This window comes from Saccopteryx bilineata, chromosome 11 (assembly GCF_036850765.1).
Source record: "Saccopteryx bilineata isolate mSacBil1 chromosome 11, mSacBil1_pri_phased_curated, whole genome shotgun sequence".
Taxonomy (NCBI): Eukaryota; Metazoa; Chordata; class Mammalia; order Chiroptera; family Emballonuridae; genus Saccopteryx; species Saccopteryx bilineata.
The window spans coordinates 31,971,067-31,994,738 of NC_089500.1; the positions used below are offsets into that span (position 1 = coordinate 31,971,067).

The 23,672-nt window shown below is 48.9% G+C and overlaps 1 protein-coding gene across 5 annotated transcripts in view; it reads right to left on the reverse strand.

Annotated features, from left to right (window-relative positions):
- FHOD3 (formin homology 2 domain containing 3) overlaps positions 1–23,672 on the reverse strand; it is a 482,415-nt gene that overhangs the window by 226,761 nt on the left and 231,982 nt on the right. For all 5 annotated transcript variants that reach the window (XM_066246735.1, XM_066246736.1, XM_066246734.1 and 2 more), the window contains exon 5: positions 23,127–23,232. In XM_066246735.1, coding sequence (XP_066102832.1) covers positions 23,127–23,232 — 106 coding nt within the window. The remainder of the gene's footprint in view (positions 1–23,126; positions 23,233–23,672) is intronic.

Here is a 23,672-nt window from a genome sequence, read left to right on the forward strand (position 1 = left end):
AGACCACCACCAAGGCCCTTAGACTTTTCAGGAGACACCGGACCCCTGAGCTTATTCTGCCTGCCCCACAGAGCCATACCTAACAGTCCACTTTGAAGACAAGCACATCTGGACAGGTGCTGTTTCAGCAACGTGTCTCTTACAAGAGCTCAGTAAATATCCGGACTCTCCTCCTCCATCCCTGGCCGGTTTCTTCTTCCAGGCATGCCATTGGCAGAGTGAGCATCCCTCCAGCCCTCACTCTGTGCCAGGACAAACCTAAGTGCATCCCACACATGCATTCATTCAACCCGGCAGCAAGCTCTCAAGGGGATACTTGTATTATCCCATTTATAGCTGAGGATATGCCTTTGAGAATGTCTAGTTCCTAGTACTGAAACCTGGCTGTATATCTTCTATAAGTGGCCCGGCTCAAGGTCTAAGGTCCTCCAGGGCTTTCTGTTTCCATTGGTAAAGCACCAATGTTCCCCCTCACCTGTGACTCGAGTATTCACAGCTCAGGGCCAATGCAGCCCGCGTCCCAAGCCCCTGAGTGTCTGCCCTTGAGTTGCTGGGACAGTTCAGTCCTTGGGGCTTCTTCCTGTCTCTTTGACCATTTGCTTTCTGCTCTCTTGTGGCTGCTGGGTTTTCTCCTGTGCCCCGTGCGAGCTAGAGTCATCCAGCTGTGCCCCCGACCCTGCTTCTCACTGTTGAGTACTATCTACATGGCTCCTGCTCACCCTGCGCCCGATTTCAGAGGGCCCTGTGCTAAATCGGTCACACCCCCATCCCATCAAACCTCAGGTCAGAGGCAGTGCAGCCCACTGCAGTCCAGCGCCCAGGCTGGCAGGGCCAGAGCTACCCTCATGGCTCAAAACCCTGTCTCTGCCACCTAGGGAACCTTGGTGCTGCGCAAACCCTGTAAAACCTGTTCCGACTTCCCCCTCGTGTTTTAGATTCAGATATTCAATTGCCTGCTGACATTTCCACATAAATGTCCACAAGCATCAAGCCATTCAAGCACACCCTGCACACTGCTCCCCCGACCTCCCTCTCTGCCTCATTCAGTGATGCCCTGGTGTGCCTTATGACTCTGGCTTGGCACCTGTTAGTCACCAGACGCCTCCCTCACCCTCAAGCCCCGCACGGGCAGACAGTAATGCAGCCACCACCCATGTGGGGAGCAGTAGCTCCCCTTATCTCCTCACTTCAGACAGGGCCACCTCAGCTTTCCCCTGCCGCCAGGCTTGCTCCTCCCCCCCCCCCCCCAGAGCCCCAGTCCTAAGACCAGATCTGAACCACGCCCCCTCCCTCCAGACCCTCTGAGTGCCCTGCGCCCTGCCGCACGCCAGTCCCGGCTCCTCTGCAGGACACTCGGACACTCCGCGCCCTGCACTGCCAGGCCCTGCCCCGCCTCCCTCCTGCTCTGACCACTCCGCCCCTGGAAGTGTTGGGCAGGCATTCGTTCGTTATGCGGTCCCTTGCTCTGTACCTTTATTCTCCTGTCCCCTTGCCAGAAACAATGGTTTCTGACCTAAAATGTTTTAACAACAGAACCTTTTTCAGAGAATGCTTATGCGCAAGCCTGGAATGTAACACAGACCCAAGTGGAGGCTCTGCGGCTGCAGTGGGGGCGGGGCTGTGGGGCCTCAGAGGGACCCTAGGGTTTGAGGAATAGCACGTGGAAACCTCTGGTTTCTCACACAGATGGGAGCAGGAGTGGCTCCGAAGGTGACTCACGGAGGTTCTAGGGAAAGCTTTGGGCTCCAGTCCCCCGAGGAGCAGAGCAGGTGAGAGCCTTGGAGTGTTTCTAGGGGAAGGAAGAGCCAGGAGGCACCCACGCCACGCTGAGAACACGACCAGTAACTGCAGCAGCTCCTTCCACCCACAGGACACCCCAAAGATGCCTTAGCGGTCACCCTCGCATAGGCTAGGCACCTCCAGAGGCCACCACGGGGGGTCCCCCTTCCTGCTGCTCTCTCCCAGGGACGGTGGGACTGGGAGGAAGTGGCTGGGGACGAGGAGGGTGAGGGTCCTGCAGAATCCTAAGCACGCAGACTAAGGGCTCTCTGAATCGTGGCACCCACTGCGTGCGCAGTGAGACAAGAAATGAGACACTCCGTACTTTCGTGTACTTTCAGCCTGAAAATTACAGAGCCTCGCTCGCGTCCCAAATTATAGTTATAGAGAATAAGCAGCAGGGGTAAGATCTGGGGCACGGGGGGAGCTCACGATTGTCCTCCAGTGACATGCGAGCTGCATGGCAGGGACGTTTCTCCAAGGGCAGAGACAGCAGCGGGCCAGCAGCACGGCTGAGGGTGAGCATGAGGGCAGAGGGAATGGCTGGGGAAGAGACTTTCTTCCACAAGAGCAAGAGCTGGTGCCAGGCCACCAGCCATGCAGAGGGCTGGGCAGGGCAGCAGGGGACACAGGGGAGCACCTGTGAGGAGCCAGCCACAGGTGAACGACTCTGATCGGGAGCCTCCGAGTCTGAGCACATCGCAGGCCACAGACAGCAGACGGTGGAGGTCAGGAGCTGGAGGAAGAGACAACCCATTTTGGAGACATTATCCTGACTCACGTGGGTTTATATCTGTTCCTCTAAGTTCCATCACTTCTCAGGGCATTCAAGGCATGCCCTTTTCATATCACACATGCTCTTGTAAACCAAGGGGTTCATATAACCTGAGGTGCTGCTGCAAAGGGCTCCTGCAGACATCCTGTCCACCCCAGTGACACAAGAAGTGCCTTTTAGTGACTCAGGAAGGGACGGAGGGATGGGCCAGCTGGGGAGACACAAGAAGGGGAAGGGTCCCATCAAGCAGAACATGACAGAACAGGAATGGCCATGTCCACTGAAATAAGAGTCACAGCTGGAAGAGAGAGCAAAGGGTCAAACTGTGAGAGCAAGGTCAGCCACAAGGAAAGGAAAGCCTGTCCAAGGGGAAGGGGAGAGGTGTGGCTGTGACAGCCACGAGTCTGTGGACCAGTCACTCTGCCCTCTGGGCATCCACTTCTCTATGAGAAGGCCAGCAAGGCATCTGCTGACACTTGGGGCTCTAACACTCTGCGAGCAGCCGGGCAGTCAGCCACTGAACGGGGCACTGAATCTCCACGGTCAGGGAGGCCAGGCCCTGAAGGCCAGTGGAGCTGGGCCAAGGAAAAGTCTCTTCCCAGCCCAAAGACTCCAGTACCAAGGTCACCGACCATTTCAGTCACGTGGTCACTCACCGCAGGGGCCTCAGGGAGAGCAGCACTCAGTCTCGAAGCCCCCCACAGAGAAGCAGCCCTCTGTGAATGCAGGATGCCCATGTTCAGTAGCAGCAGCTGACTCGGGTGGGGAAACACTTGGCACGTTATAGAATAAGTGTGAAAACTCCCCTGACTCAGTGATTCCACTCCTCTGTGTACAGCCCAGAGAAACTGCCCAGAGAACACGAGGAAACACAGGAACGCACATTAGCGATGTTTACAGTTCCAACGTCAATGCGCAGCAACCCGAGAACCACTCAACAGTGGTAATCTATTCATACAACAGAAGACTATCCAGTGGCAGAATGGACAGGCAGGACCATGTTCACTCTTAGATGAATCTCACATCCTTATGTTCACTTATCTTTTCAAAAGCACTCAGGAGGACAAGACTCTGTGCCAAGGCACTGTTCCCTGAACAAAGTGAGTGAACACGTGATCACATGTCAAGTTCTACCTGTCCTGTAGAACAATGTCACCCCCTACAGAGAAGCGTGGAGGTGCTATTGTCACAGAGGTCAGCAAAGGCCAAATCATGTCCTGGTGATGCTTCTTATCTTGAGCAAGCGGTGGGTGCATATAGGTTGTTTTATACCTTTATAAGTCCATTGTAGTTTAAAATAAAAATTAATTATAACTATGACTGATAAGAGAATTAACTGATAAATAGAGCTAAATATACCCTGTCCTCATGATCCTGAACCATCTGTCCATGCCCCCCACACCCCCTTCTCCCCGCACAGAGAGCCTAGTGCTCACCAGGGGTGGGGGAGCCACACCCTGGCAGAGGCACCCGAGCACCTATGCCCTCGGCGGGTGCAGGCACAGACTCCGCAGACCGCCGTTCCTGTCTCTCAGCCCGTGTGCAAACCTGCAGTCCACAGAGGCTGATGTTTCTCAGGAAGCAGAGGCTCTCAAGGTCAAAAGTGATGCTCCTGGAATCTAGCCCACCCTCGTAGTGCCTGCTGCTCCAGAGCCCTGCGAGGAGCCTTTGTCAGAGATCTGACTTCTGCTGTTGGACAACGGACTTCCACTCCAAATTACATGGGCTTCTCGGGCTTCAGACTGCCTCAGCCTTTTCACACATTCAGAATACATGTGATATGAAAATAGTTCCCCAAAACCTTCCTCTCTTTAGTTTCCTGCATTGAAAAAAGAAAAATCAGCAAGCAGGATGCACTTATTCCCTGAAGGTGCTCTCCCACGAAAACACACAGGGCCTGAAAAGGGCGCCCCAAAGCCTCATCAGGAATAGAACAGGAAAAGACACGGCTTCTGCCTCACTCTGGAACTAGCAGTTGGGAAACAGAAAGCAGCAGATGTGATCACATGTCAAGTTCAGGCCGGTTTGGAATCTGAATTTTTTTCTTTTTTGGCGAGGCAGGGAGAGAGAGACAGGAGTACTGAGCTGGTTCTGTAAGTGCCCTGACCAGAGAATCGAACCAGCAACCTCCCCAGGATGGCACTCCAACCAACTGAGCTCTCTGGCCAGGGCTTTGTTTTTTGTTTTTTGTTTAAGGACAGAGAGAGAAAGGGAATGAGAGGGGAGGAGGGAGGGAAGCATTCATTCGTTGTTCCCTCAGTTGTTCATTTATTGTTTCCCATGTGTTGCTTCCTATATGTGTCCTGACTGGGGATCAAACCAGCAACCTTGTCATTTGGGGACGACACTCTCAACTGACTCAGCAAACCGGCCAGGGCTGGAATCTGAATTTAAACCATGTGCCCTCGAATGCTGCCACATTTCCAGAACAACCTCCTATCAATAGGATTTTCAGAGCTAAGCATTCTGGTGTTTAGCTATATCTATAGAAGCAATATCCAAAGCCTGGGTATCACCCACAGCTACATCTATTTATAAAACTCCCGGTAAGCAGTCTGCCTCCAGACACTCTCTTTATAGCAAATGATGGTGACGTGCGCTTGAAGTCAGAATCCCCCCAGAGTGTAAGGAGTTTGCTGCGATGTGCAGCATCCGGTCCAGCTGACACCAATCTGTCAGCAGGCCCGCAAGTGTGCGAGAAACAAGGTGAATGGTGATTTGGCATGGCACACTGGCACAGAAGCAGGTGTGGAAATACGTGATGTAATGTACACAAGGCCAGCTTTCTAAAGGAGCAGAAGCTGTGCAATGAAGTCAACAGTTTTCTCAGTACCCAAACCTTCAAGGCATAATCTGATAAAACAACCCTGTCCTCTTGTTAATACTGTAAGTCTAGTTAACAAAGGAAGCCAAAGGCACCCGGCTGTGCATATGGTCCCGGCTTTGAATCAACACTGAGCCAAATGAGATCACAGCCCCCACAGGGGTGAATTACCTATACAACCTGAGGCTAAAAGGGAAGCCGGAGAGATAGCAGGCGCCAGCTCAGATACCCAGTCTAGGGTGCTGTGACCTCGAAGGGGGAGAGCCAGGACACTCTGCACTGCCCTCTGGCTCTCTCAGCTCTGTGCCCTTTGCCCAAGGGGAAAAAACTGAGCTACAGAAGAACAGACTTTGTTCCAGAGAAGCACAGGGCTCGCATTAGGAACGCAGAGCACTCTGTTCCCAGCAAACCATGCCAAATGCCCAGAATGGGGCTCAAGATGTCAGGCTCCTATTACCTAATATGGCAGACTGAACGAGACCAGCCAAGGACGCTGAGGTTCCATCTAACCGTCCACGTGTATGGACATGGCTTTGCCTATGTTCATGATCATCCCTGTGGTTCTTTCCTCCAGTTTTTCTAGCTTTTAATCCTAAGGCTTCTTTGTTTTATCCTTGTTATATGGAGTTGTTGTCTCGCTGACATCCTCTTAACAACACTTACTGGTTGATTCCTTTACTGAAGGGCCTCGCAAGCGCCAGGCACTGCCCAGGGTGCCTGCTTAGAGCGGGACATGGAGAATCCAGGGGCAGATAAGAGTGCCTGATCATTAAGGCGGTCTCTGCCCAGTCAGGGAGAAGGACAGGGGGCAAATGGTTACAAATATTCTGTGAGGTGGGAAGGTCAGACCCCCAGAGGTCTCTAGGTAGGGCCCCCCAGAGGTTATCCTGGGAAGGGTATCACAAAGGGTAAAGAGAAACCCTACAGTATGCCAAGGAGGAGGGTGCAGAAAGATCAGCATGTATAAAGCAAAAGGTCAAGTGCACAGTGGATTCAGGCCCTTCCATTTAGTTCAGCTTTACGTACACCCTGACACAGAGCCAGAGTAGAGGATGTCTTACTCCCTGGTGACACAAATATGTCTTCTCAGTTCCGCTACCATATGCCAAGATGGGAACGTGCCCTGTGGCTGGTCTGTATGCTGAGTCCAAAACACGCTTGTGATGGTAACTGCCAGGAGACACCACTGTACTCAGGTGACAGAAGATCCAGAAGGTGACAGAGACAGTGGGCTTGGGAAGCTCCTGTACGCCGACCCCCTTTCTTGTCAAGCCCCTGGGGAAAAGCAGCCCCAAACCATTTCCCCTACAGCAGTGGTCCCCAACCTTTTTTGGGCCACAGACCAGCTTAATGTCAGAAAATATTTTCACGGACCGGCCTTTAGGGTGGGGCGGATAAATGTATCATGTGACGAGACAAGTGTCAAGAGTGAGTCTTAGACGGATGTAACAGAGGGAATCTGGTCATTTTAAAAAAATAAAACATCCCTAGCGTGCGGAGGACCCGGGTTCGATTCCTGGCCAGGGCACACAGGAGAAGCACCCATTTGCTTCTCCACCCCTCCGCCGCGCTTTCCTCTCTGTCTCTCTCTTCCCCTCCCGCAGCCAAGGCTCCATTGGAGCAAAGATGGCCCGGGCGCTGGGGATGGCTCTGTGGCCTCTTCCTCAGGCGCTAGAGTGGCTCTGGTCGCAACATGGCGACGCCCAGGATGGGCAGAGCATCGCCCCCTGGTGGGCAGAGCGTCGCCCCTGGTGGGCGTGCCGGGTGGATCCCGGTCGGGCACATGCGGGAGCCTGTCTGACTGTCTCTCCCTGTTTCCAGCTTCAGAAAAGTGAAAAATAAATAAATAAATAAATAAATAAATAAATAAATAAATAAATAAATAAATAAAACATCATTCAGACTTAAATATAAATAAAACGGAAATAATGTAAGTTATTTATTCTTTCTCTGCAGACTGGTACCAAATGGCCCACGGACCGGTACCAGTCTGCGGCCCGGGGGTTGGGTACCAATGCCTTACAGTATCCTACAACCAACAAGCCTACAAAGACAGAATAAAAAGAGCACTAGTCATTTTATTGTAGGAGTACATTAGGTTATAAGACGGGTTCTACTGCTACCATCTCTTAAGATTCGGCCATTGAGAGAACACTTCTGCGATACTTGCAGTACCTTTTAAATAACTCCTTTTTCATGAGGAAGCATACTAATTTCTCAGTGCAGGACTAGACTAGTCAGAAAATAGACTTTAGACCAGATAATTTAGATGACAATATGCCTCTCCACTTTGGCTCAAAGAAGACAAACAGCACCCCTTCTCACTTGTTAACTAGGCACAGTTCCCAAGGGAATAATCAGAGGGTCTTCAGCAGGAAAATGCTCCCAGAAACCTTCCATCAGGTACTGAAGAGCAGCTAGTCGCCACTGTCCCCTTCCCCAGTGTCACAGCACCCAGATGTAGTCCCCACAGAATATCAGTGTGTCCAACCAGGGGCTCCTTAATAGGTTGCAAGGTTACTATTATCTCAACTATAATTTACAAAAGGGTCAGCCCTTCTTGATTGCAAGCACCTTTCACATTGGACTTCATCTGACATAAGAGGGATTTTGTAATCCACATGGAATTCAGAAACAAAACCATAAAATTACATATTTCCTTTCTTTTCAAGCCTGATAATGCCTAGAAACCTTTGTGCTGTGTTTTGCCTACATGAGAATGAACAATTGACTCAAGTACAGCATTTCATGTTTTTATGAAATTCCCATGAAACGTGATACATGAAGCTGCTTCTAAAAAAAAGAGAAGCTGAATTATGAAAAGCTAACATCTTGAAAGACTGAGCAAAGAATAACTGAAAAAGTTTCCTGTGTCTTTGAAACGGATGCTATAGGATTGAACCACTTAAAATTTATCAACTACCTTTGGAAACAATGCTGATGCAAGCAAAGTTGAGAGGAAAATACCAGAATTTCAGGATATTCATCCAAAACCTAACTTAATACAGTGTTTTTCTGTATATCCATCTTGACTCGATGGCTCCTGTCCGGAGGCCACTGCCAAGTGCCTTGTGGTAAGGGGCCTTGGCTGGAGCTCTCCCCCTCCCTGCAGGTGTCTGCACAGGGCACGTGCTGGGCGGGTGGACACGTGAAGGAGGGGATGGTGGGGACGCAAAGAAAGATGAGCAAAAGCCATCTCTGAAAAGGAGCAAGACTTGCCCAGAACCCTTGTGCCTCAGTGGCCCATCTTTAATTCATGGGCAAGATCCCCCAAGATGACCCAAGTGCTGGCTTACCAACGTCCCTTCTTTTCCTAAAACCTGCCCCAGTCCTTACGAGACCACCATGTTCTCTCATGTCCCAGGCTACTGGAAATAGTAAATTTTCTTCTGAATCACCTTATCAATTAGTCAGTCTGTGTACAGGAGAGAGCCCTTTTACTGCATGGGCATAGATGTCACCAAAGTTTTTTTGAGATACCCAAATCAGTAGCCACCGCCAGAGCGGGGGGTCTAAGCAGACCGTGTGAGAGGCCCACACCAGCAGTTGCAGGGACGTGGAGGGGAACCGAGTTGAGATAGACGGCATGTAGTTGCCTAAGAACCCCACGGGAAAAATAAGAAGTTGCTGCCTTTGTGAAGCCTTCGCCTACACCCCCCCACACACACAAAGACCTCTGTTACTTCTGCGGTCACACAGCATTTTGTATCAATTTTAGCATGTCCAGATGGCTTTGTATTACAATTTTTGTATGTAACTGCATTTGTTTTCTATTGCTGTATAACAAATTACCATCAATTTAGCGGCTTAAAACAACATACATTATCTCAGAATTTCCATGGGGCAGGAGTCCAGGCCCAGCTTAGCCGGGTCCTCTGCTCCAGGTCTCACAAGGCTGCAATCAAGGTGTCAGATGGGGGTTGTGGCCCCTCTGAGGCTTGGGGTCCCCTTCCAAGCTTATGTGGTTGTTGGCAGCATCCATTTCCTTGCAGCTGTAGAACTCATGGCAACTTGCTTCTTCAAGGTCAGCAGCAGAGCGTGTCTCTGACTTTTAGACTCTCTTTCAAAGGTTCACCTGTTTCGGTCTGTCCCGCACAGGATAACGTCCCTTTTAACTGACTCAAACTCAACTGATTTAGGAACTTAATTACATCTGCGAAATCGTTTCACCTTCGCCATATAATGTGACCTAATTACATTTCTGCGATATTCACGGGTCCATCATAATCACAGGTCTCACTCGCACTCAAGGGAGAAGATAACACAGGCTGTGCACAAGGGGGCGGGGCTCTTTCGGGCCATCTTGGCGCTCTGCCTACCACAGTCTGCATATCACTTGCCCTGCTACAGTCTAAGCTCTCTCCTCTTAGCACCTTATTCTTGGACTTGTAACCAGTCAGTATTTAGTTCGTGTTATTCCCATCTACCCTGAACTCAGACACCAAAGTGACCGAATCAATCAAGTCACACTCACTGATTAATGAAGAAAAAAAAAACAAAACCCAGTCAATTCACCTTTATTTATTGAGGCTCCAACCCCAGAAAAACGGGAGCACAGCTGACAAAAAGCAATAAAATCTAACATCTGGGGGATGTTGATCTTTATGTAACCCTCAAATTAAGACCTGGAAGAACTAGGAAAAGACAGAAAGATCTAGACAGAAGGATGTGGGGCAGCAAGGTGCACACAGAGAACAGATTATCTGGACGCAGCTGGTCGTGTGAGTTGAGAACAGGGAAGCTGGGAAGGCGGCAGAGTGAGGCAGCCCTGTCGGCAGGCCCTTCCCTCACGGCTGCCAACCTGCTCCTCCGGTCCCGCCTTGGTCTGACTGGGGAGGCCAGCCCCTGGGGGTTTCTGTGACCCCTCCTGACTGTTGGTCCTCAGGCTCTGGAGGAGCAGCAGACCTATCACTGTCTCCAGACCTCACCACGAACATACGAATTCCTGGACATAAGCTAATACTCACCCAGCTAACCCTTCAAAACTCTGCAGATCAACATAAATAGCAGCCCCTCAATGACTAAGGGCACCTTCATTTTCAATGACTTGGCTGTGCTCTATGTCATGTAACCAGGTGGCCCTCTCTGAAGCTCGAACAAGACAACATATGCTTGGTGACAGCCCGGAGACCCCACCACAACCAAGACAGAACACAGAGAAGAAGGAGAGCCAAACAGCTCCACGTTCACTCTCCTGCATTTTCTATTTTACGTAGAAACACAGACTCTTAGAGCTGGAAGGGATCTAAGAGGTCATCATCTCCTTGGACCCCACCCCAAGTCTTGCAGCCCTAACAGGACATCTGGTCCCTGCTGGAGCATTCGCAATGCAAGGTGCTGTGATGAGGAAACTCAGTGCCATGTGCCTGCCTAAAATCAACTGAACAAGCATTCTGAAAATGCCCAATATTTCCCAGAATAAGCACACACCATATATAGTATTCCCACGCTCACCCCCTACCTCTCGGGCTGCTGGCGGACATCATGACTGGCCGTGGCGCTCTTTCCTGCTGATTCTGGATGTGGCTTCAGAATCCTCAACAGACTGCTCCAGAAAGTCACCGCTGATCAGTTTGTGTTGGCAAAAGAAAGAAACTAATTTTCCAATTCTGTTCCAGCAGTTTGTCTTCGGTCGAAAACCACTTTCCTCTTGCTCCTACTCATGGCTCCTAATCTGCTTTTAAAAGCAACTCGTTTGCCCCTTCCTCCGAAAACAACTCTTACATTGGTAACTATATCTAAATGTATCCCCCACTTAAACCCTTGCAGGGTCCCAAATCTGAGGGGACCTGATGGGTAAAGAGTGGAGCTCTAATTCTGGGGTGATTAGGATGCCCCAGTAGTGTTTCAGGGAAGTCTGGAGCCGAGAAGGCCCTGGGGCCGGAGGTGAGTGTGTGCAGTGGGGGCCGTGGCACACGGTTTGGTTCTGCCTACGGAAACTGGCTCCAGAAATGTCAGGCCAACCTAGCCCAGGAGTGGCTCTGGGGGAGTCCACTTTCAAGAAGCAGAGGACAGGAGAGGCTGGGGAAAGGAAGCAAGGAATAACATGGCTGCGGTCAAAAGAATACTGAAAATCAAATCAAATGAAAATGCTCCCAATCACACGCCATCATTTATCGTATTACTGCTGTCTCCCACTCCGCATCTCCTGACCATGCACGCCCAGGCCCCAGGGTGAAGTATGCGCTTACCCACACTCCCTCACAGACCAAGCACTGCACTACATGAGACCAAGGCAGAGCTCCATGGCATGGTTCTAGGCACTCCCCTCCAACTCATTCATTCATTTACCTTTTTAAATCAAATAGCTACTCAATATCTATGAGGCTTCAGGGTCGGGCTGGAGCTGGGGCCACAAAGGCCATGACAACACTACTCCTGCCACCAAGGAACCCTTATTTATCTGCTTGAGAGGCAGTCAGAGAACTCCTTGAGAAACAAAACATACAGTATAATCCCTTTTTATATGGATTTTATCTTCAGAAAGCATAACATTTAAAATCAAGATATAATCTTGATCTACTGAACTAACAAAATTATGAAAGAGAAAATTCAGTCATTTAGCATTTTTTTCTAAGTACAAAAAACAAATCAACACAGGCTATAGTGACTCAGAAACAAGACAATCTGGCAAACTACAGCTTCAGGTTAGCAAACCCGGGCTCTCTCTGATTCTCCGAGTAAACCAGCAGCTTCTTCGGGGATTATGGCTTCTCTTCTCCACAGACATTCTATCCTTCCTCTGTTCTCTCCTCCAGCCAGGTTTCACTGAGCTCCTAAAATATGGCTGGCATCAAGGATGGAAACTGACATGCAGGCAGGCAGCCAACTATGGTAGAGGGAATTAGCCTAGGGTTTCTGGCCCAAAATGTATTTGCAACAAATATTTATTATCAGTAAGTGTCAATACCAAAACACGCACAGAGGACCACACTATCAGGGGACAAGGGGAGGTCTGGAGAATCTGGCATCTTAGCCCATCCCAAACACAAACAGGAAGCAAAGGGTAAAGCGTGAACCAGGTGAGGAAGGGCTCGTAGACAATACCGAGGTCAGAGTGAAGGCTGAAGCGACTGGACTGAAACACTAGCCACATGGATACTCTGCCCACGCGAAGGGGCAGGACTTCTTCCTGGGATGAGAGGAGCCCCTGAAGGGTCTATCTACACCAGGGACTGAGGAGTTCAGATCTAGAAGGCCAACCCTAGCAACAGGGGAGAAAATGGACCAAAGGGAGGCAGAAATTAAATCAGAGAGACTAATATTAGCACGTAGAGAAGATTAGGAGGGAAAAATGCTGGTCTGAACTGAGAAACTATAGCTGGAAATGAAACAAGATGGAAGGATATGAAAGGGAGTGAGGAGAAAGGGGTCAAGAAGGCCGAATCTGGCTGGGGATGATGACAGAGAGTGAGTGAGAAGGAGGGGTCCAGGTGGCCCAGGTAGCTGACGTAAATGTGATGGAGGACCATGCTCCTCACAGAGGTGATGAATAAGGCAGCTGTGGGGTACTGACAGGTGTGCAAAGGTGCTGTGCTGAGCTTTGGACACAGGGCCTAGGCCAGCGGTTCTCAAACTGTGGGTCGCGACCCCGGCGGGGGTCGAACGACCAAAACACAGGGGTAGCCTAAAGCCATTGGAAAATACACATTTATTATACGACCAAAACACAGGGGTCACCTAAAGCCATTGGAAAATACATATTTATTATACAACCAAAACACAGAGGTCGCCTAAAGCCATCAGAAAATATATATTTATTATACAATACATTTTTAAATAAAATATGTATTTCCGATGGCTTTAGGCGACCCCTGTGTTTTGGTCGTTCGACCCCCGCCAGGGTCTCGACCCACAGGTTGAGAACCGCTGGCCTAGGGGATACCCAGGACATGGCTGGCTCCATACATCTGGGACATTGCAGAGTGACCTGCGCTGGGGTCTTGTGCACATCGGTGGCAGGGGAAGCCACATTGTCAGGGAAAAGAGTGGCGACCTGCAGGAAGGCTGGTCCAGTCTACCAAGAGCCCTTAAACCTCCAAAATGCAGGAGTCTATGAACACAGCAACTGATATTTCCCCAACAAATCCCAGCCAAGAAAATAGTTTTAATCCATGTTTCGGGTTAGTTCTAAAATTTGCTTAAGACATTCTGTTCTATCATAAATTTGGATTTGTAAGTAGATGCCCTATAAAGGAGACCACAAGAGAGGTAGTTACAGCCAAGGAGGTAACAATTGTGACTTGAGGTACACCTCGTCAGCTGTCCCTCTGGAAGAGTCTACCAAGCAAGGAAAGAAGGACAAAGTGAGAGGCTCATCTTTAGTATGAATAAGATGGAAAAATTCCTGATGAACACACGACGTTGGTATTTGACTGTGGAAAATTCCACACAAAGGAATGGCCAAATAACTTTGTCTTTTTCCTTCTTTTCTCCTATAAAGGGAAGAAGATAAAGGCTTCTAGGTGAGATGAAAATTCTGCAGAAATCTCTTTGACTGAGACGGTGGCAGGAATGGCTCTTTAAGTGGAAGTGCTCAGAGGTACAAATGCACAAAATTACAAGGGTGGTTGTTGTTGGGGAGGGGAGGTGGGTCTGCAAACTGGCCTGAGTGTGACTCCATTTAGAATGCAAGGTAAAATTGGTCTAGGAAAGAGTCGGGTTGAGGTTCAATTACAATATATTAAGTTAAACCCTTTGACTTTGCCATTTCTGTAGGTGAAAAATGGTCAAATACGAGCAGTTTCCCACGACTTGGTCTACCAATGCTCCACAGTGGAGGTGTTGGGCAGGTAGACCTCGCTGTGTATTGCTTTATCAAGACTGCTCTATGTGAAGTATTTTTGTTAATGCTCAATGCTTGCTGTGTTCAAGAGTACTCATCATTCACTTTTACTTTTGAAAAATTAAAACTTGAAAGAAAAAAAACCTTATTAATCATAAAGCAAAGTTACCAAGAGAAAAAACATTATCTAATTACAGGGGAAAAAATACCTTGAAAGGTGGCAAGAAAGGGGAAAAGCAAAATCATGATTAAAGTTGCAAGTATCCACCTTGAGTCAGAACCTGAAGGCAAACATCCTACTTGCTGCCAAACACGGGGAGGGGCTCAGGGTCAGGAATGTCACCTCACCTGGGGTCTAGCCCAGTACCTCTCTCTGTCACCTGAGAACCCAGAGGAGAAAAAGCACTGGGTCCTCTTCAGAGGCCTGGCCCTGGCCCTGGCCCCCACTGCTTCCTCCAGCAGGTGCGCCCTCCCACCTGACCCTCCAGCAGGTGTGCCCTCCTCACCTGACCCACCACAATCCTGCACACGGACTGCAGACTGAGGGCAGGGCGGGGCCAGACCACAAGCAGCGGGGACTCAGAGAATCTGGCACCTCCAGAAAACAATGGCAGCACAACAGAAGCCTCCAAACCACCTTCCTACCAGTCCATCCAAATGACCCATGGGAAGCACAGTGGAGAAGAGATTCCTCCAGCCCCAAGCCCGAGGGTAGCCAGCCACATGCCAGTGTGGACCCTTCTAGAGGGGTCCATCTAAACACACCAGTGACTACAACGTCCTCTCCTAGGGAATGCAGCATTGTGGGAAGTGATTAGAAAACTCCAGCAAACCCACAATATCTTGAGGTCTAGTCAGGCCAAGGGGTTCCGTGAACTTTCCCAGCAGAATGGGCCAGAAGGTCAAGGACATGAGGGTAGCTCAGTTATTCTCTGACCCAGTTTTAAAGGGGGATTCAGGCCTGATTCACCCCTGATGAGGGGGTGACAAGAGAGGCCACAGATGGGACATTCAGAGGTATCATTTCTGTCACCACACACCAACAGCGGCAGCACGAAGGACTCAGCCTCCCTCCCCAAGGAAGGGCGGACTGTGACTTTCCTGCCCCTGACCAAGCCCTTCAGCAGGTTCGTGCTGGGTTCAACCTGGTGGCCGCATCCCCAACAGTGTGCCAAGTGGGTGAGCAAAAAGGTCAGGCCAAGGTCACAGATCAGGGCAGAGAAAACATTAAATGCTAACAAAAAAACAAGCAAAAGTGTGAAGACCACGTCGCCCGCCTGTGAGCGGCCCAGCGTCTCAGCCCTCCGCAGCCCACAAACCACAGCTGGCAAGCTAGTCCAGGCACTCAGAGGAAGTCTCAGACGTGCAAAGCACAGAGGGAGAGGCGGCCAGCGCGCCCTCAGGGAGAAAGGACTCCACACAGGAGACTCGGCATGTTCACCAAGTTGTTGTCACGACTGAAGAAGCCAGGACCCGTAACACAGAGAGCTCATGGTCCTGTGCATCAGTGCAGTGTGGCTGCTCAAAGCCATGCGCACCCAACGGAGGTGAGAGAGACCTTCTTGGGAGAGGACATTCCCAAACCAAATCTACAAAATAAACAGAAAAAGGACCCAAGAGAATTTTCTCGCTCTATCGTGTGGTAAATAGCAGGCCCAATTAAAAAATAAACAAAGAAAATAAATAAATAAATGCATAAAATTGAGAATGTACTCTTGAAAAGGATTTGTTCCAGACATGGAAGGGTATGCAAGCATTAGTTTTGAATTTTCAAATAAAGTTGTCCATCCTTCCCAAAGTAATAGGCAAATTTAATTCGATGACAACCAGAGTTACAAACCATGTTATAAAAATGACTACAAAGTTCATGGTAGGAGTAAGCGTGCTCTCGTCACCAGGAACGGCACAGACTGTGAAGAGTGGTCACCCCACCGGGGTGGATTCTGAGGCTCACAGTGCAAAACTGAGATGAAAGTCTTGGCCTGACCTGTGGTGGCGCAGTGGATAAAGCGTCGACCTGGAAATGCTGAGGTCGCCGGTTTGAAACCCTGGGCTTGCCTGGTCAAGGCACATATGGGAGTTGATGCTTCCAGCTCCTCCCCCCTGTCTCTCTCTCCTCTCTCTCTGTCTCTCTCTCTCTCTTCTCTAAAAAATGAATAAATAAAAATTAAAAAAAAAAAAAAAAAAAAAAAGAAAGTCTTGCTGTCATCAGGTTACAAGTTCAAGCAATGCGGCGGGTTCCCGAGAGGAACCTTGTCTACAAACTCTCGCCTCAGTCAGGGGCTCCGCCCACTCTCAGCTTCCATTTCCCAAGCTTGGCTGTTCAGACTCTAGGTCCCCACTGTCCATGTAGTGATAGGATGTCTATCCTTAGATGATTTCATAAGGGCTTGAGTGGCTTTGCACGTTTGAGAAATGCCAGAGGTGAGGGAATAAGAAAATAAAATGTTTTTGTTGGACTGAAGCGCCAAGGTCACAAAGTAGCAATAACATCACAATTTCTGTCCAGCTGTAACAAAGCTGGGCTTCTCTACTTTAGGTAACAGTAATTCTTTTTCACAGGCTGTGATGTTATTATTCAGAGGTCTCCAACGTACTTACCTATGAGGCATAGAGGCCACCAAATAAGTGGGCAGCCCAGGGGTCCTACAAAAGGCAGTGGTAGGGACTGTGGGAAACAGCCCACGTGCCCCCAGTCAGGGGACCAGCTTCTTCCAATTCCAGCTCATTGGGCCACGCAGCGATGAGGACCCCGTGTTGGCTCAAGTGTGCAGTTTTTCCCAACAGAAGCCAGAAATCCATATGTTTATGTCAAATTTCCCAATTTTTAAATGCTTGTGATTATTTTAAAATCTTTCAACATGCTAAATTGGGTAAACAAAATACCTGTGTGTTCACTCTGGTCCTGTGAGCTGCCAATTGGTGCCAGCTGACATGATTCCCTCCTGCGACTAGCCCCTGTCACACCAACTCAGCACAAGGAGAGACATCAAGTGAGGAGGGACTTCATCCTCCACACCGGCCTCCCCACCCCCCAGGGGCTGCCAACAGACACCACTTGTGCAGCTGTGCCATCCACACCCAAACCAGGCCATCTGGCTGCCATAAGTGATCCCTGACATCCCGACCAAACACAGAAAGCTCGCAGCAAGAGGCAGAAGAGAGGAAGGCTCCTCCAAGCCGGCAGGTGTGGCCCAGGACCAGAGTCAGGGACTACGGGAGTGTCAAGCCAGGCAGTTCACTGGAAAACATGGGAACCAAGCATTTGACCTTGGTTCGGGACAGAAGCTGCTGCCGCCTGCTGCTGCCGCCTTCTGCTCCCAAGTCCTCACCCTGGGACTGGTTTGAGCCCCTCCCTCACCCCCGTGTGCCCAGTCTGAACCCAACCTATGCTCTCTTCCTTTGTTCTGAAATGCCAAAGCACAAGCACTTAAACTTTTCTGAGATGGGGGATGTTGCTGCAACTACCATTTGATCATTTTGTACCACTGCTTTCTGAAATCACAAAATCTCTTCCTATGCTGTCTATAATATTTCTGTTCCTGGTGACATAGATGCCAACAGAAACGATCTGTCCAGAAGTCCTGATCCTCATTAAGAGATCACCTAATATGCAAGGCATTTTTCCCCATGGTCGAATATAGTTAAGTGATATTTGGTAAGGTACTAAGGTTGTAGTTTTTTACAAAACAAAACAAAACAAAAGTCTAAAATCTGGATTAAATATCCCATTTTTAATACTGGCAACCATTAAAACATTTTTAAAAGACATACTATGGGGGCAAGTTTTCTCCTAAAATGACAGGGTTGAAGGAGTGCTAAGACCATACCCAGCTCTGATCATGACTGAGGTGGTGTCTCACAACGCGTAGATGGCTTTAGAATAAAATCTCATTTCTCCATGCAAAACTAGCCCTGACGAGGCAGCTTCCCTTCAGGTACAGCCAGAAAAGGTGGCTGGTCTTACTGATTCTGCTCGTCTCTTTCTCTTTCTCCCCGAAAACGTATCACCTATATGCAATTTCTAAACCAATAAGGCAAATCCGATACAACACCTAAGATGGGCCGTGCCAGCCCCTCCCAAGGGCTCCTCCAGAGCAGGGCTGTTTCTGGGTTTCATTGTCACGTTCCTCAGGGTCAATATGGCCCACAGTTGGAGGCTCAGCATGTGTGTGGAAAGTTTAAGTTCCCAAGAATATACCACTCTAGGTCCTACTTCAATAAGAATAATTGTGAGGTACAAATTCCACAGTAGATTTATATTAAATACTGGCTATCACAAAAAAAACTTTAGATCATTAGCTATGACCATCCAAGAATAATAAGCCAGATAAATATTATTTCTACATGTTGTACATTTAAGACCTATTCCCAGCAGCCGGCTCACATTTTTTGGAGAGCGCTTGGCTACACCGTAACTCAAAACCTATCTTTACTTCTCAGCAGATACATCCTCTACTAAAAGCAACAGATTCCTGGGCCTCAGAAGAGGAGCTGACAGAGGGCTGAGTGCAAAAATAAAGATAAATTAAACGAGGTCTGAAAGCAGATGTGGAAAGCACTGGGTTCTCCAAATGCGCTTGTTTCCTTTGGATCTGGGGACTCGCACCTGGTCACACAGAGCGGAGCTCCTAAGGTAACACGGCAAAGGGCACGCTCCTCCACACTTGGATGGTCGGCCCACCTTACAGTGTGTAACGCTTTTTCCTTTTTATCTGGACCCAGGGTTTAGGCTCTGGCTAGTCGTCAGTCAGTTCCCCTTCCCCAGCAGCTCATCAGGACTACACACCCAGCCACCTGCCATGTGGCTCTCAAGCTCCAGGCTATGACGTTCCCGCCATCATCACCCAGGACCAGGACAGCCCTAAACTCCGGCACCCTCGCCCGTCCTAGCCTGCTTCCTCCGCTTCCCCATGGCAACCACAACAAGGGTGCTGCCCCCCGAGGACTCTGCGTGCCCCTGGATAGCACGCTGCGCTCTCCCCGGGAAACTGGGAGCTACAAATGGAACACTCTTTCCCATTCCTCTCCCTCGATCTGCATCTAAGGTAGTATGGTTAAAATACGCTTGGGCAAATAAAGAGGCAATCCAAAGGTCATCCTTGATTGCAAACGTCTCCTGGCAGCCGGCAGCTGATCGCAACCTAAAAAAAGTCTCCATGAGACGTTTTTCAAAGTCAGGAAGGGGTGACTCAACATGTGGCCTAGGAAAAATGATAGTTTCCTTGTATAAAAACACAAAAGTCACACCCCAAGAAATCTGTCATTTACAGCCCTCAGAAGGTACTTTCCTGGCAGGGGTTTCGGGTCGAATGCGTCAGAATATGCTGATGTTTGCACAGTGCCCTCGTTACCCCGAGTCCTCCGCGGCCTCGCTGAGGTGGGGCGAGCATGCGAACACGCCCCTCCGCATGGAAAACAGGGCGCCTTGTAACCAGAACGGGCGAGCACGTGCCCCTCTCCCGGGTAACACGTGGTGAGTCTTCCGCCTCCAGACATTACCGGGAAAGCAAGAGCTAAGGGCAAGGCCCCGGTGCTGGGGGTGGGAGCTCGGAGTCCCCTACAGATTAGGAAGAGCTGCCTACAAGGAGGGTCTGACCCCGCTGCCATTCTCTGCACATCCAGAGAAGCAGCAGGCGGTGGCAGGGCCCACTCCTGGCTGTGCTCCGGTGTTCTGATTCTTCAACATGTCGCAATCGCCTCTGGCACCTTCCCAGGACAGATCGGAACCCTGCACGTCAGTAGCGCCCTGCAGGTTAATGATACGCAATCGTGAAGCCGGCGAGCGCAGCTTTAGTTACATGAACACCTCCTTCCATCGCCAGGAAGGGCAACTCACACGACGCGCCATATGCGACCTTGTGAAGCCACCAAAGTCACTCTGCCTCCTGGAAAACCAACCGTCCTCTCAGCAGCGGGGAGGCCCTCACTCCAGCCAGGCCACCACATAGTGTTTTCTAGAAGGTTTGCTCAGCTGGGCTGAGTTTTTCCTTCTTAATTCCCTCTATGTGGCAAGCACTGGCCACCCTCAGGTCCAAAGCCAGGCCTTTCTCTCTTGCTGCCAAACCTTCCAGTCCAGAAAACCAAATATAGTAGGTCCTTGAGTAATAGTTTCATTCAGCATCATTTTGTTGTAACATTCATGAGATGTCATAGGCACTTAACTCTTGTTTGTATCAATCACCTTGGGTAAAACTGGTTTCCTTGCATCATTTTGCCACAGTTGCAAGAACCTATGGACACATTAAGTGAGGACTTACTATATGTACCACTTCTCTACCCTCCCTTTCAGCTATTAGAGTCAAGTGGCCCAGCTCTAATCCATAGGAAGTCGGCAGGGGATTTTTTTTTAAGAAAATTAAATTTAACAGGGTGACATTGACCAATAAGAGTATATAGGTTTCAGATCAACTTTTCTATCGCATTTGAACTGTTGATTATGTTGTAGATCCATCATTCAAAGTCAAATAATTTTCTGTCATCATATATTTATACAGGGGGCTTCTGACAAGAATGATAGCTTCCTGATAAAAGGAATCTGACCACATTGGCAGAGCCCTTGTGTCTCCCCAGCCTTGAATGTAGCTATTTACACTGATGATTACTCAATAAAAGCATGCATTTACACTCCCAAATAAGCATCAGAAGAGTAACGATAAATGCGTGGATGGTTTTATAATAGTATTACTTGTATAGAGGGGTGTGTGCTTACACATTCATGCAAACACCTACCAGAGAAGACTTCTTTTTGTAAAGTTAAAATGATATATACTTTAAACATAACAAAAATATTTATTGTCAATTTGGACCCACTATTCAGAATTAGACCACTTTAGGTATATTTCCTTCCATGTGGTTAAACTTCTGACCATCTATATTTTAGGTGATCTGGAAAACAAACTAGAAGAAGTTCCCCCACCCTGACTTCTGTGCTTTTCCCTATTTGAGGTGTCCTACAAGTGTGAACGGAATACAAGGGTGAGAATCAAGGCTTGCACTGTCCCTTCGGACTCAGAAAGACAGCTGCATTGGAAGGCAACTAAGCAGGAGAAGTTTCTGGTTAACTTGTCTACATATGTCACAAAAGTTTCCATATAAGTGTTTTAATTGTACTGAGGATAGAAATAATAAAAATCACCAATGGAGCCTCTGTACAGACAACTTGTAATGAGGCTCTATCACACGTCCAGGAAAAGCTAAAGATCAACAAAGGGAGGCAACTCCTTCGCCTCACAAACACCACGTGCAAGAAACACCAGAGGCTCGGGGACTCTCTCACGCACACTGGGCATTTATCAAAGTGAATGGAAATGGCTAGCACCGACTTGAAAATATGTCCTTAAAAGCATTTTTTAAATGAACCTGTAGTTTTCTCTTTTGTTTTTGCCTTTTCTTACAGTGGCTTTCCAGGGGTCAGGGAAAGGGAGGACTCCGCGTTCAATGTGCTGGGTAACAGCAGAACAGAGGAGACTTCTCAGAGTAAAACACAACAGGAACTGCAGCAGACCGTTTCATTTGCCTGTCTCCAAGTAGCCATGGACACTTGAGATTAAATCACACGTTTCATGTATTTATCCTTCATCCCGGGGAGAAGGAAAGGAGGGGCTTTTTCCTTATATGGTCACAGAACAGAGAGTTGTGGGGTGTCAGGCGCACGTGCAGAAGAGGCGACAGAACCTGCACCAGCCCCGATGCACCCAGCCCCTGGCACGGCCCCTGCTGAGCACACACCAGACAAACTGACTTTATCAGGCAAACATCCTACCTCTTGAAGTCTCAACTTTTTCAGCTGTAAAATGAAGATAATATTAAGCGATACTAAATTTCTCCTTTTACAGGTCAAAACTGTTGACAGCCATGATGTCATATGGTCCAACCTAATCATTTCTGCCCTGTTATTCACAGACGTTTCCTAATAGGATCAAATAAAATTAGTATTTATATGAAGGGGTACAAACAGAAGACCTATAACTATAAAAAGAGCATTAACCTTATAAACTGGAAGTAATCAGTGCTACAAACTCCACATGTGCATTGCTTTATAAAAATGAAATTACAGAGGTAGGTGTCAGAAACAGTCTAATGTGAATTCCTGGGTGCACCCCAGACTGATCGAGTCGAGAACAGGAGGACCAGTCCAGTGAGAGATGCGCACTTCTGACACCTGGTCCCAGTGAAAGCTCAAATTGAAGGAAATATTTTTTCCCAGGAAATAAATTGGCCTCCTTAGTTTTGAGTGGCTTTCTGCTGAAATGTAGGCTTTACCCAAGCCCGCATTTAGTATGTCCTCTTCCTCACTAAATCAGGGATTATAAAGAACCTAGTTCATAGTACATTCTTTTTTCTTCACGTGAAAGTCAATAAAATGAGCTCAGTCACTAATAACTAAAAACTGATAAAGCCTGATGAAGGTGTCATCTTTTGCTACAGAGTGGTTTCACCACCTTGCTCCTTAATCCAAGTCTTTTATTTTATTTTTTATTTTTATTTATTTATTTTTTGTATTTTTCTGAAGTTGGTAACAGGGAGACAGTCAGACAGACTCCCACAGGCGCCTGACTGGGATCCACCCGGCATGCCCATCAGGGGGTGATGCTCTGCCCATCTGGGGCTTTGCTCTGTTGCAACCAGAGCCATTCTAGCACCTGAGGCAGAGGCCATGGAGCCATCCTCAGTGCCCAGGCCAACTTTGCTCCAATGGAGCCTCAGCTGCAGGAGGGGAAGAGAGAGACAGAGAGGAAGGAGAGGGGGAGGGGTAGAGAAGCAGATGGGCACTTCTCCTGTGTGCCCTGGCTGGGAATCAAACCCAGGACTCCTGCATGCCAGGCCGACGCTCTACCACTGAGCCAACCGGCCAGGGGCTAATCCAAGTCTTTTAAAAAGCCCTCAGCATTGAACTTCCTGGAGGGGGACCCCAGACCTCCCTTGCAGCAGGGGCTGCTGCATGGCCCGTTGTGACTTACCCCTCAGAATGTAGTTCTGATAGTTCTGGTCTGCCTCAGCTCCCACCTTGATCAAACAGGTCAGACCTTCAGCCACCACAAATTCATGCACCAAATCCTTGTCATCCTGGCAGAAGGGGGAAAGAAAAAGACTTCAGATACTGTCCCAGTCCAGCCTCCATCCAGACTGTGCTGTTAAAACTATGCACAAGCATTTGAATGAAGCCAGACTGACCCCTAAGACTGGTCTGCTCTATTCAAATGAAGCATCCAACTGTGGCCAGAGGAATTTTACAACCAGTCTTGACATTGTTGTTTGTCAAAGACCAATTATTGCCTTCTGGGCAATCTAATAAAGACAAAGCAAATGAATCCCCCGACTGTCTGCAATATTTATAGTGTTCTGTTTCCCATTCTTCAAAAATCACCAGGCTCGGCCCTGGCCGGTTGGCTCAGTGGTAGAGCGTCGGCCTGGTGTGCAGAAGTCCTGAGTTCGATTCCCAGCCGGGGCACACAGGAGGAGCGCCCATCTGCTTCTCCACCCCTCCCCCTCTCCTTCCTCTCTGT